Source organism: Erpetoichthys calabaricus, chromosome 10, assembly GCF_900747795.2.
Source record: "Erpetoichthys calabaricus chromosome 10, fErpCal1.3, whole genome shotgun sequence".
Classification (NCBI taxonomy): Eukaryota; Metazoa; Chordata; class Cladistia; order Polypteriformes; family Polypteridae; genus Erpetoichthys; species Erpetoichthys calabaricus.
In genome coordinates this window covers 170131677-170146058 of record NC_041403.2, presented here as the reverse complement: position 1 = coordinate 170146058, position 14382 = coordinate 170131677, and the positions used below count along the sequence as shown (strand labels likewise).

At 50.4% G+C, this 14382-nt stretch overlaps 1 protein-coding gene across 1 annotated transcript in view; it reads right to left on the bottom strand.

The window, feature by feature from the left end:
* The window catches only part of tm2d1 (TM2 domain containing 1), a 48755-nt gene that overhangs the window by 1733 nt on the left and 32640 nt on the right, over nucleotides 1–14382 (bottom strand). Inside the window, exon 6 of the mRNA XM_028812486.2 lies at nucleotides 10749–10866. Coding sequence (XP_028668319.2) covers nucleotides 10756–10866 — 111 coding nt within the window. The 3' untranslated portion in view covers nucleotides 10749–10755. The remainder of the gene's footprint in view (nucleotides 1–10748; nucleotides 10867–14382) is intronic.

Here is a 14382-nt window from a genome sequence, read left to right as displayed (position 1 = left end):
CCACTCGCCTCGTCCCAGAAGGCCTCATGTTGGCCAGCGCTGTCAGCCAATCCAAGACAGGACCCCTAAGGACACACCCAGACTAACGGACTTGGCCAGCAGCGGACACCCACCCCGGAGGGCCCTGCAGGCCTGTGCTGCCCGGCCATGCTGTGTTGGCAGGGTCTGTCCTCCAGCCTGTGCCCTCTTTAGAATACGGCACTACTCGTTCTAAAGATATCACTCTATAAAAATATTAAGATAACTGAGCGGAGTCTAAAATTAGGGACAGTGAACGGTGTGATCTACAGCACACACAACATGGGCACCACATGATGACAATCCTGTGTGACAAAAAATGACGGCAGATTGGTGCCAGACCTTACTCAGTTTAGGCCAACTTCGATTAATTTACAGAGTCAGGAAATTCTCACCCGCAAGCGCCAATCAACAGACCGCCAGCTGCCACCTTCCAGCCCCACTGATGGTGTCCCCCTCTAGTGTCTGAGCAGTGCCACTGATGGCACACCTGACTGCACTGCCCTCTAGTGATGGCACACCTGACTACACTGCCCTCTAGTGTCTGACTACACTGCCCTCTAGTGATGGCACACCTGACTACACTGCCCTCTAGTGTCGGACTACACTGCCCTCTAGTGTCGGACTACACTGCCCTCTAGTGATGGCACACCTGACTGCACTGCCCTCTAGTGATGGCACACCTGACTGCACTGCCCTCTAGTGATGGCACACCTGACTACACTGCCCTCTAGTGTCTGACTACACTGCCCTCCAGTGATGGCACACCTGACTACACTGCCCTCTAGTGATGGCACACCTGACTGCACTGCCCTCTAGTGATGGCACACCTGACTGTACTGCCCTCTAGTGATGGCACACCTGACTGCACTGCCCTCTAGTGTCTGACTGCACTGCCCTCTAGTGATGGCACACCTGACTGTACTGCCCTCTAGTGATGGCACACCTGACTGCACTGCCCTCTAGTGTCTGACTGCACTGCCCTCTAGTGATGGCACACCTGACTGCACTGCCCTCTAGTGATGGCACACCTGACTACACTGCCCTCTAGTGTCTGACTTCACTGCCCTCTAGTGATGGCACACCTGACTACACTGCCCTCTAATGATGGCACACCTGACTGCACTGCCCTCTAGTGTCTGACTACACTGCCCTCTAGTGATGGCACACCTGACTACACTGCCCTCTAGTGATGGCACACCTGACTGCACTGCCCTCTAGTGTCTGACTACACTGCCCTCTAATGATGGCACACCTGACTACACTGCCCTCTAATGATGGCACACCTGACTACACTGCCCTCTAGTGTCTGACTACACTGCCCTCTAGTGATGGCACACCTGACTACACTGCCCTCTAGTGATGGCACACCTGACTGCACTGCCCTCTAGTGTCTGACTACACTGCCCTCTAATGATGGCACACCTGACTACACTGCCCTCTAGTGATGGCACACCTGACTACACTGCCCTCTAGTGTCTGACTACACTGCCCTCTAGTGATGGCACACCTGACTGCACTGCCCTCTAGTGTCTGACTACACTGCCCTCTAATGATGGCACACCTGACTACACTGCCCTCTAGTGATGGCACACCTGACTGCACTGCCCTCTAGTGTCTGACTACACTGCCCTCTAGTGATGGCACACCTGACTACACTGCCCTCTAGTGTCTGACTACACTGCCCTCTAGTGATGGCACACCTGACTGCACTGCCCTCTAGTGTCTGACTACACTGCCCTCTAGTGATGGCACACCTGACTACACTGCCCTCTAGTGTCTGACTACACTGCCCTCTAGTGATGGCACACCTGACTGCACTGCCCTCTAGTGTCTGACTACACTGCCCTCTAATGATGGCACACCTGACTACACTGCCCTCTAGTGTCTGACTACACTGCCCTCTAATGATGGCACACCTGACTACACTGCCCTCTAGTGTCTGACTACACTGCCCTCTAATGATGGCACACCTGACTACACTGCCCTCTAGTGTCTGACTACACTGCCCTCTAATGATGGCACACCTGACTACACTGCCCTCTAGTGTCTGACTACACTGCCCTCTAATGATGGCACACCTGACTACACTGCCCTCTAATGATGGCACACCTGACTACACTGCCCTCTAGTGTCTGACTACACTGCCCTCTAGTGATGGCACACCTGACTGCACTGCCCTCTAGTGTCTGACTACACTGCCCTCTAATGATGGCACACCTGACTACACTGCCCTCTAGTGATGGCACACCTGACTGCACTGCCCTCTAGTGTCTGACTACACTGCCCTCTAGTGATGGCACACCTGACTACACTGCCCTCTAGTGTCTGACTACACTGCCCTCTAGTGATGGCACACCTGACTGCACTGCCCTCTAGTGATGGCACACCTGACTACACTGCCCTCTAGTGATGGCACACCTGACTGCACTGCCCTCTAGTGTCAGACCCGATGGTCTGCTGAAATTCCTCTTCACAGGTGCTGATCTCGTCCCCCTTCTCTGATGGCGACCTCACCTTAACACTCGTCTTCCTTACCTGAGAAGCCTCAGCAGACATTTTGTCACGTCCTCTGCCATAAAGGGTGTCTGGTGGCCCCACCAAATCTCCTAACATTTTGCAGTCAAGGTGACGCCATTTGCTGCACTGGGACGCAGTTTGATTTCCAGCGGAGGGCGCGAGTTGTAATTTGAGGGCGAGACGCCGGTGCCCGTGGCCGCTCGCACTTCCCGACAGGACACCACAAAGGCCCTCGCTGACTCGGTGCCAGGCCTGACTTCATCCCACCATCCCAGGCTGCGCTTTGCCGAGTTCGTCTTTATTGACCTGCAGTTAGAAGCTCGGCTCTCATAAAACACTCAAATAAAAGAAAGCCACGCTTGGCGTTAACGACGCGGGACGGGCCTCTCAGTGAGCCCAGGCTTTGTGGTAATCTCTCAATACGGTGCCCAGGAGTGGCGAGACGGCCCAGGTGTCGGTAGAGAAGCTAGAAGGGGGGCGGGACGGGGGCTTTGCCTCCACGAGGATCACAAAGACTAAAAGAAACGCGTGGAGTGATGAAGAATGTTCCTGGTCGCTGATTGTGTTGCACCATCGTCCTCGCTTCGCTGACACTCAGGCTCGCACGTTCCCACGGGCACTCATGAGGAGCTCGCCTGCAGTGACATTTGGGGCATTTTAAAAACAACAACCATCCGGAGAGAGCCCGAGAGAGAGGAGCTGTACATTTCTGTACTTTTTTGGATGGTGACAATGTAAACATTTCCAGGCCTAACTGATCCCATATGTTTCGCCGCTCTGGGACATACAGAGCACCAACGCAGCAATTGCGCAAAGCGAGTCAAGCGAGGGGCTCCAAAGCCAAACAGAGAGACTGAGCAGGCGGGCCCTGCAAGTGAACCCGGCACCAGCGTCACGGGCGCACTCTCACGACCCTACCCGGTCTTAGCGCTTGACATTTAACCGTCTCTGTGCTGCTGAATTTATTTGGGCAGGCTGACGCGACCTCTTCTGCCACAGAGGTCCGGCCAAACGTGTCACGAGAGCTCATTCGTGACCCGGTGGGGACCGTGAAGCATGAAGAACGCCAACGTGCACATTCACATGGAGGAGGAGAAAAACAAAATCAATTTTAGAAACTTTACACAAAGATGGGTTGCAGTTGTGAGCTGCTCGGCTAACATGGCTGGGGCTTTCCGAAGCCGTGAGTGAGCCCCTCGCTGCATCAGGAGGTGGGCTTTGGCCCTGATGCCAAGGCTGGGGCCGTGCTCGGCCTGACTGAGGGGCGTCCTACTTGGCATAAGGCAATCGAGCCTCAAAATGAAGTGAAGGTGCACAGCAGCCGGGCGCACATTAAATTCTCTCCACTATCCTTCTTCATACTACGAACATATGCGATGCCCTCTGTGCCAAACGGACCAGTATGAAACAACGGTAGAAAAATGGGCAGCAACATACAGACGAGTCTCAGGTTACAAACGGCAACATTACCCAAGCTGGCTGCTCACCCGAGGCCTGCCTGTGCATTGCATGTTTCAGCCTTTCACTCACCGATCGTGGAGAGGCTGGTGAGGGTGGCACACATTATCATCACCTGGGTCAGACGTAACAGATTATTAAAAGGGCTCGGCTTTCCTGCACAGTCGATCTTCACGCTCCTCCCTACTAGACCTCCTCATTCACGCCAGCGTCCATCTGGGTCATAAGATTGCCAGCCATAAGCACACCACAGGACGACTGAAGACAATCAAGGTAACGATACCCAGATTGGTCACCAGGGGGCGCTAAAATCGCACATCGTTTATGATGAAGACCCCGAGTGACCTCGGCACCGTCACTGAGGCAGGAGTTTGCTGCTCCGCTTTCTCACGTCACTTGCTGACCTGGCTGGTGGTCTTTGTTTCGTTCCTCTTGTTTTTGGCTTCATTTGCTGAATCTTTGTGACAGTAACGTCTACTCCCAGAAACGCCACTTCTGGCCTTTCACGCTCCCCCCGTCTCTTTGAAGTCAGGTATTGTCAATTAATTTTAAAAAGGATACCTCGCTGCCACTGGTGCTTTATAATGGAGACTATGGAGGACAAACACCTAAGAACCTACCGATTACGTCCTTTTCTCAAGCGCTGATCCGAGATCACGCAGTCATTTTTAAAGAAAATAAACAGCAGAATTACGAGACTCAGGGACGTTAGAAGAAGAGCAGCTGTGCACACTCCGTCAGCGGCCAACTTCCTCCACAATGACCTTTCACCCCCGGTGGGCGTGGTTTCCTGACAAAGGACCAAATCACAGTAAACCTTTCCTGCCACGTGCTGTGTGTCGCGTTCATTTCCGTCCTTATTTAGGTGAGAAGTCACTAATATGACAGACTCCGCTATAAAAGGATCACTTGCAGGTCCCGTCCTTTGACAGAAACGGGCGTAACGTCTGACACTTCAATGAAGGCCAAGTGAGGGGTCCGAGTGTCCGGGCCTTTAATGACCTCTTGGACCCAGCGGGCAGCTGCATGCCCGTCTGTGGAGAGAGGGCCGACCTCATCAGCGACAGTCATGTGACTCTGGCGACTCCTCCTCCGAAGTCAGTAGACGGATTGGGGGGCCATGAGGTCACTTTAAAGGGGTGTGTGGCTCTCCCGATATCTGCAAAAGGACGAAGGGCCAAGTCTTTAGAGTCCTGGTGCTCCCTTTTGTGAGACATGGACGCCATCCAGTGACCCGAGATGAAGACTCGACTCCTTCATGCGGGTCTCGTCAGAGAATTCTTGGGGGCCGCTGGATTGGCCCGAATGAGGCACATGACCTGCATGGTGAGGGAGCCTCAGTTACGGTCATGTGGCGCGATTGCCCGAGGGTGACCTTCATCGTTGAAGACTTGAGTGACTGGACTGGGATCCCGAACTGTTTCATCATGTGGTGGGTACCCATGCATGCCCACCAACCTGACCATGTGGGCAGACTCAGTAGGTTTTAATTGTTCCGGTGCTGCTCTGTGCCCCATTGCCACTATCAAAGTGCCAGGGCAGGTAAGAGATTTTTTTAAAATGCAATGCTTAACTTTGGAACTCAATTTCATGTGTCAAATGCATATGTGCTGTCATTGTGGAGAAATAACTTCAACTTGAAAAATGGTCGACAGATCTTTAATAGTCCAAAAACAAGCCTGTTAACCAAGAAAAATCAACCGCAAACTAACAAATCCTCAAATAAATATGGCCTAAAGTCCAACAAGGCTGAAACACGAGGTAGGAAGCACATAAGCAGAGACGACCAACGCCATCGCCAAGGACTGAGGCGGCTTGGTGAAATATAAAGAAGCGGAGCTCATCGAGGAAACTGGGAACTGGGCAAAGCCACAAACAAGAGGGAGAAAACCAGTCAGGAGGGGAGGACTTGAAGTATCCTGTGATTGGCTACACCAGCGATGGGTCTTGTCTGGCCCCGCCCCCTGGCCTTTTAGAACTCGCACCGTCACTTTAAAAGGGCGGCCAGCGTAAAGAAAACCAGCAATCACCGCGTTACAGAACGATGACAAACCCCGTAATCCTTACAGGACCGAGTTGTGCCGTTTCACAATCTCAGGACTCATTTATAGATAGTGCTGCACTTTCTCATGTGATTATTTCGTAATTGCCTTTTTATTTATTTAACTCGGAGCAGATGGTATTCCATGTGAATGTGACTCAAAGAATGCGCATATAAAACCGGGACAACGGCGAAGCTTGGAAATCTGCACAAGGCGCTCGATGTTTTATACGCAGGGGCGTCCACACAAGACTGATGAGCCGTGACGCTTACACTCCACTGCGGCCTTCACCAAGAAAGGCGAAAATGCTTTGGTCGGAGGAGTTTGGCACACATGTGCCAGCACCAAGTGTAAACCAACATGCCACGTGCTACTGGCACAAGATGTTTATCTCTATTGTAGGCACGGAGCTGGACAGCTTGACATCTGTGGTGGAGTGATGGGTGCTCAGCAGACTCCTGTCAATCCTGGAGAATCCACTGAACAGGATCATCTGCAGACAGAGGAGCAGCTTCAGCGACAGACTGCCGTCACCGTCCTGCTCCACTGATGGACTGAGGAGATCGGTCCTCCACCTCACTATGGGACTCTTCAATTCCACTGTTGAACGTTAACATTATACAAAGTTACTGTCTGTTATACCTGCATTGTTATCACTCTTTAACTTAATATTGTTCTTTATCAGTATGCTGCTGCTGGAGTATGCGAGTTTCCCCTTAGATAGATAAGATACTTTATTAATCCCATCTATCCATCTTGAACACTGCAGGGATTTCTTCAGGTGGAGCCCAAAGTCATGATCATCGCCACTTTTCCATATAATAATGCACGTTATTAAAGGAGGCCTTTGAGAAAACTAACGGTCATCGCAGGCTGTATGGCACACACTGATGACGTGGGCACTTCAAGTGCCGAGAGTCACATCGGGCAGCCCTGCTCTAAATGTCAACACTAGGAATATCCGGACAGTTTGACACACAAAGAAAAGGCAGCAGTTGGCCAGGAGGAGAGCAGAGAGGAGACGGAAGAATAAAGACGGAGAGCTCCGCAGATGAGCGCCAAAATGGGAAACTGTCTGGGAGCCCCCTAGTGGTCACCGAGCTCACACCCACACCGCTTGAACTGAACGTTTTGTATGCTTCATGAAATTCTTGGCGTGATAAGCCTGGCCTTATTTCATCTCCAGCGTTAACAAATAATTCTGAACGATAGTCAAACACCCCACCAGCTCATTGTGCTAAACGCGTTTTGTTCGCAATGCCGACTTCGGTACACAGAGGTCTAAACAAAAGGAGTCGCCTTCCTCTGATAAAAGAGCACGCAGAAGGCCACTGCACCGCACAAAGGACGAGGCAAAGTAAGCTTACTGGCCCTGGCAGCCTGAAAGTTAGTGGGAACTCATCAGAGGGCCTCCTGCGGCTGCCTACATGAATTTGAATGAAGCAGGCTTCCTCCCGCATGGATCAAACAGACCCCACACACACTCAGTCACACTCTCTCTCTCTCTCTCTCTCTCTCTCACACACACACACACTCACTCACACTCTCTCTCACACACACACACACACACACACTTTAACGTTACACGGTTTCAGCTTTCAAAGATCCGCCGACCAGGGATTGGGAGGATTTCCAAGATGCCCAGTGCAGAATTACCAGCAAGTTGTTTCAGGATTGTCACTTGCTGAAGACCACCCCCCCCCTTAATGGACCCCAATTTAGGACTCAGTTTAATTTTGCACTTTCTATTCATTTTGGTATTTATTTTTTTCAGTTAAGGTTTCATGCCCGTTGCCACAGATATTTGAGACAATGCCCATCATGGGCCACTTCACACATGAGCAGGCTCTCAATTTATAAATTCCACTAAAATAACGCATATGACCGTAGGTAGCCGTGAGCGTAGCCTGTTTATCAATTTTTGGTCTACATTTTGGGCTTCAGTATTTTAGTTTCTTTGCTCTTCTGCCTTTTGTCCCCAGTTTCTGATCGGTTTACGAGTCTCCCTAACCTCCCGGTCCACACACTTGGCCTTTTGGTCTGCCATTTTCTCCATCTTGGCAGAACTACTAAAACCTGAATTAGCGGGTCACGGCGCACACACACCCCACACTTCCATCCTAGTGAAGTGACCTTGAGGCCACAGACAGGAGTTTATGCAGCACTAACGTCAAGTAAACTGATGAGCACACCAAACTGGGTGGAATCTTTACAGGGAGGCACACATGAGCAAAGCTGTAGTGCATGAAATGTACGTTAAGTGCAAAGGATTACAAATCTGAAGGAAGAACGTTAGACTGGAATAGCGAGGGGGAGGCGTGAGGCAGGAGCCACCAGTCAGAGTGGGCTCAACATCATCTTCATACAGGATGTTAGGTTTCTGCTTAAGCCACGCCGTGCAGGGTCTGTTTTTGTGGATCGAGTTCTCTCATATGTCTGTATGGTATCTTTGTAGACTTCATGGGACGTTTTTGTAATGGTGTACTGGCGTGCCATGTGGGTGGAGCCCCGGGAGGCAAGGCCACTCTGACATCACCACTCCTGACTATTTCAATTAGCCGAGACTCAGGAGTTGGGAGTCGCTCGTTTATAGGACTGCTCTGTACTGGAATCTCTTTACTTACTGGGCTGCCAATAAAGGATTCTGGTTTTTGAATTACGGTTTGGCACTCGTTTGCTTAGGATTGCCTTTTAACCCTTAAACCGTTAATGCACCCCCTGAAGCCAAATACTTTTTTTGCTGTACTTTTTAAGGAAACGTCACAATTCACCAAGAAAAAGTGAAATTTTAATGGAACACATTTTAGTAACACAAAGAGCATCACAATTACTGCAACACAAATCATTTCACACACTGCTAATGACCTACTGGAACAATACGTACAAGGTGCAACTGACGCCATTGATGAAATTCAGTCAATCACCGACTGCACACAGAGGCCAACGCTGGCAGGCCAGTCTAGTGCAGCGGCTCAATCCCAGAGACAGTGATGCTGCAGGGGGCGCCAGTGTTCACGAGCTGGCTGCTCAAAGAATGTACGGCACGGACTGATCAGCTCCAGCGTGCTGGCAAATTGCATTGGGAAGCGACTATAGGCGGTGGCAGTGATTTAAGGGTTAAGAAACTTCTTTACACCTCTTTTGAGAATTTGCTTTGTATTTTTCTATTTTTTGCAGTTTTTCAGTTCGGTGACTTGCACAAGATTTTTCATCTGCGCTATAATTAATACGAGCCAAAGGTTTACGGTTATCCCTCCTCTCCTAGAGTTGCTTTGACAGTTCAAGTCACTCAGAGGCCTGGCTGGAGTCCGGTGAGCCTGAACCTCTGCTGGGCAGACCAGGTGGGACTCGGGGCAGCTCCCTGGCTTGATTTAAGGACCCTCACACCTATGAAGGGGTGGCAGAAGCTCCAAATCGTGACAACAGAACAGTGGCGAGGCCTCATCTGCAGGACTGTGTGTAACTTTAGTCTCCATATTACAAGACAGACAAAGCAGTGCCAGACAAAGTGGAGACAGCAAAGCAACGGCTCGGGACTTTGGAGAACAGCCGAGGAGGAGAAACTTTACAGTTTAAGCAAGTGCGCCTTTGTCATGATCGGAGGTTTATTTTGATTTGGGTTCATTTCCTAATGTTGTGTTTGTATTACTCTGTATTTCATTATTTTTAAGCTTGCACTTCATGTATTTTTAGCTTTGATTTCAGTTTTTAAATGACACCATTGCTAACTGTGCAGATCAGGCTGGGAGTGCGAAGCTCCGACTTTTACAACATCACTTAACCATCTGTAACAAGGTCAACGTCTCACACTGTGCACTCCCGGCCATCCCTGCACAGCAGCGGTGTAGCATCAAGCTTACAAAATGGGCGTCACGCGAGACCGTGGACTCCGCCAGAGCTCCATGACAGCCGTTCAGCGGTGGCTTTCAGGGTTGACTTTGCTTTTCGCCGAGTGTTTGGCCTCAAGTGGCACCAACTTGGCTCTGCGTCACAACTCTGTTATCTTCTGGTCACGAGTAAGAACTCTCTGAAGTTATGAAGGAACCAAGGAAGGTGGACCTCCGCCATCTCTTTAAGAGAACACGCCAGCCACAAATGGGCTTTGTTGGTTTGTTGCTTACCCCATGTGGTTTGTAGTGATAGCCGAGGGACATTTTTAATCTCATATTTTCATAGAGAACGGACATATCAGTTTCTTTAAAATGAGTTCTTCAACAAGAACACAGGTGGGCATGTCGCACTCGGGACAGTTGGGTGGATTTCACACAAATGTTAGCAAGTTTGATACAAAGGACCAGTAGCACTAGGGTGTTGTACGGTGTTGGCCATTATGAATGTAGTGGTCTCGCCTGAAGGAGGGCCGGAGTTCTTCGTATTGTAATCTTTTTAGTTCGCCAATAAAAGGGGTCATTTTGTGTGACTTGTCACTACATACAAAGGACCACAAAGACACGGACTAAGTGGCCGAGCCAGCGAGTATATTGGGCTGAATGGCCCGCGCTGTTCAGATATTCCGATTCATTATTTGAAGGGTCTCTTTCTGCAGCGTTTGTAACCGAAGCACAGAGTTGGGGTACGTTACACAGTAGCTGAGGGACGAGGACTACGCCACCAGCTGCTCGGTCACTTGGTGACATGTGCTGCGCCTGCTAACCACAGCCTGACTTAGTGAGGGTCCGACCAACATGGGGTCCCACTCCTAATACTTACTGTACATTTACGGGCTCATCTGGGTCTTCCTGTAGGTCTCATTGTTGATGCCGAGTCGGACCAGTCGGGCACCATAGTAGTCAACGATGTAACTCGATCCATCAGAGGGGCCAACAATCTGCCAAAATCAAATTTGAGAAGATGAGAACCCCACCTGGGGAGAAGGAGAACAGCAGGGTTACAGTCTTTGAGTGCAATGAGATGATGAGGATGAAATAAACTGCGACCTGGTTGGACAAGACCACACTGGCGGTCCCGGGACACACTGCGTTTACGTAAATGAAGTCTGCCACCGAGGACTGCGGTGAAGGTGGTGTCATGTGGCGTGGCCTTCTGCTCCTCGCCTCTCAAGCCGCCTCGGGACAGCCACAAAGTCTTTACCTAAAAATGGTGGCACACTTCACATTGTCTTTTGTAAAAAATAAAACAACATCTTCCAACACGTCTGAATAACCTGAAAGTTTGGAAATCTCAATTGTGCTCTCGCTCCCGCTTTTCTGCTGACCCTGCCTCACGCGGAGCGCTTACAGAGAACACGGACCCTGGCTTCACGATGCCCCGCTTTGTCACTCTGACATGGCAAGCTGCTGTCCCCAAAAACGAGCGTCTTGGTGCAACTCGGCAATAAGAAGGATTGTGTTAACACGAGGGAGGGAGGGGAATTTGTGGCTGACATGCAACAGATGTTTGCCTTCCTAAAATAATCCAGCTGTGCCGAGTTAGTCGGACCGCTCAGCGGCAAAAGTCAAAAGTGCATGAACCGTTAAGATCGGCTGAATTTCCATCAGGCTTTTAATGGCTTTAAAAGGAGGAGCGCCATCCTCCAAGATGGAGCCCCACTAATTAGCAAGGGGACTCCAATGGACGCCGCTTTTCATGTCCTCAAGTGGGTGTGCGCGTGCTGTTCAAACCTTCATTACGGCACAAGCACCGCTGATCAAAGTTCTAGCGCCGCTCCTCATTTTCCTTGGTTGCATAGAGAGAAGAAGGCTGAACTCAAGTTGGGAGGAAAATGTGGCCTTTATTGGAATCAGATGGCGGCCGAGAGAATCAAATGAGCAGCCCCAGAGGCTAGCAAAGGCTCATTTCTTGGAAAGAAACGTTTTGACATAAATTAAATGTTCTCCTCACTACCTCACTTTCAAAACCAATGTTAACAAAAGAAAGCTGCTGGTTCAGGGCAAAGTTAGGTAACGCTGGCAAATGACAAAGCGCCCCAAAAGTGCGACTCTCAAGATGGCCCACGCGGATCTAATGGAAAGTTACCTGCGAAAGAGCACTCCACCTGTTTGAAGAGGTGCGTGGATTACACAGGGAGCGGGACGACAGACATCCGAACAAACGGGGGGCTTCCGACAACGGGAAGACGATGCACCGAGGGGTCCTCGGCTCAAATTCGGAGAGCACAATGAGAAGCAGACCGCCGCAAACGAGCCGACTACGCAGACTCCCGCCATCTTCAGACCGGCTGCTAGGTCATCTCAGGTCGCGGGTCTTCTGGCAAAGGGGGCTAAAAAGGGAGGTGAGCCGTAAATCAAAGTGGGCCCAAATCAAAATCGCTAACCACAATCCACTGCTGCTTACGCCAAAGCTCCACTTCATTTTGAACAAACGTTTAGAGGTGCCATCTGCGATCTTGTCCACAATGCGGACCTGCTGATGTCACCACACACGACCTCTGTGAGCAACAGGTGGCCACGTCATTCTTACATGATCACAGAATGGCAGGACTCGCACAAAAGATAGAATAAGGGAAAAATCTTACTTAAACGAGAAAAGAAAAGAGCACAGGGAAACACCAACACTGAAAAAGAAGTGTGCATATCACGACAACGGTGGGCCCACGCCATTAGCCCACCTTGTGCAGTCTAACAGACTTCATTCTGCCCCTTTTAGAGGTTTGCTATTCCTACAGTTCAGGGTCTAGGGGAGCCACCCTGGCCATCATTACATATACCCACCAACCACGACATACCACAGCAGTGCGGGTGCAAAGACGAGACGAATCAATCAGCAGGTATGGGATGGCCACCTGCCCCATTAAGGCACCCAGGCTGTGATCCTCCTTTGAGTGACACCCACCTGGAGTGTGGCCTGAATGTTCAAGACAGAGAAGAAGGGTCCTGCAGCGCCGAGGGGCAGCTTCGTGCCCAGTCACCCCATCGAGGGGTTCAACGGCCATGCTACACCAAAGGAAAGAAGGAATGGGTCGATGGCATCCGTCCAACCATCACCCATTACTGTTAACAACAGTGGCCAGTTTGTGCAGTCCTAGCTGAACACTCCAAGAAGAAGACGACGACGACGACAATAAACATAAAAAGTGATGAACTGAAGTAAAGCGACGCTCGACTCAGACTGTACAACACACGTCTGGAGCACCGTGTGCAGTTCTGGTCTCCACGACAGCACTTGAAGACGTGCACAGGAGAGCAGCCAGGGGCATCATGGGACATGGGAGCAGAGGAGACAGCGTGGGGACCTCATCCAGGACTTCTAGGTCCTCAAAGGCATCAACAAAGTGACATTACTTCAGCTTAAGGCTGAATCACATAGTCCAGGACATCACTGGAAATTGAGGGGAGCCAGGAAGAAGCTCCTTACACAAACAGTTTGGGGACTTCAGGACAAACCCTCCAAAGTCAACCTCAAAGAGAACCTCAAGGAGACATTGGGACAGCCGAGCTATTAGCTAAGCAAACGGGCGACGAATGGACTGAACAGTCACATTTCTTATGTTCTACATACACACAGCGATGAAGAAGGGGCCTCCTCCTCCTCCCAAGCGAGAGGGACTTTTCAATTGTTCAATTTAAATCAAACACAAACCATCGCCACAAGCTGACCCTGACTTGCTTGTTTTGGTAGTGGAGGTGGACAGCAGCACAGACGGGGGACCACCTTGTCCCAAACTTCAAAAGGATGCAGAAATCAGGAGAGCAAGCAGAACTTGACTGCTGTCTACCAGCGCAAGGCCGTAAGTCGACCACAGACACGCACGAGAACTTAAACAGAAATGGTGGTGAAGAAAGAGGCCTTCAGCTCTCGAGGTGACACTTCGACTTTTCATGACAAAGTAACCCACCAAGACGTCATCTGCAGCATGACAGTCAAAAGAAGTGGACTTTGGCGAGTAAGAGGAGGCCATCCTCTTCCAAACAAAGCGGACTTTCATTTTTCTCTGTGATGCTCAAACTATCAGAGAAGACTTAACTTGAGTGTTGCCCACTATGTGTGTTCTTTTAAAGTTACATTTGTAAGGCCGATAGTCTGTGAAGAGCGAGAACTTAAAAACGACACCCTTGTTCTATAAAGTAATGCACCAAGTTGAACTTCACTATCATCCGCCATGTTTGACTCAAAACTGCATTTGTGTTTAGTGAGGAAATCCCAGCAGAATCTCTGAAACGGGCCTGTACATCAGTTAGTGTGTGATGTCCCTTGTAGGCGCCACCTTCTGGTGCCCTCCATTACCTGCACGTGGGTGAGATCTGTGGTGCTGAGGGGTTCAAACAGTGTGTGGTAGGCCTACAAGAAAAGGGCCCTCGTGTTAACTGTGTGCTTCTGCTATAGTGAGGGGCAGTGCCAGGCATGGATATCAAGTTATTCACACGGGCGGGCAAATCGAGTATCG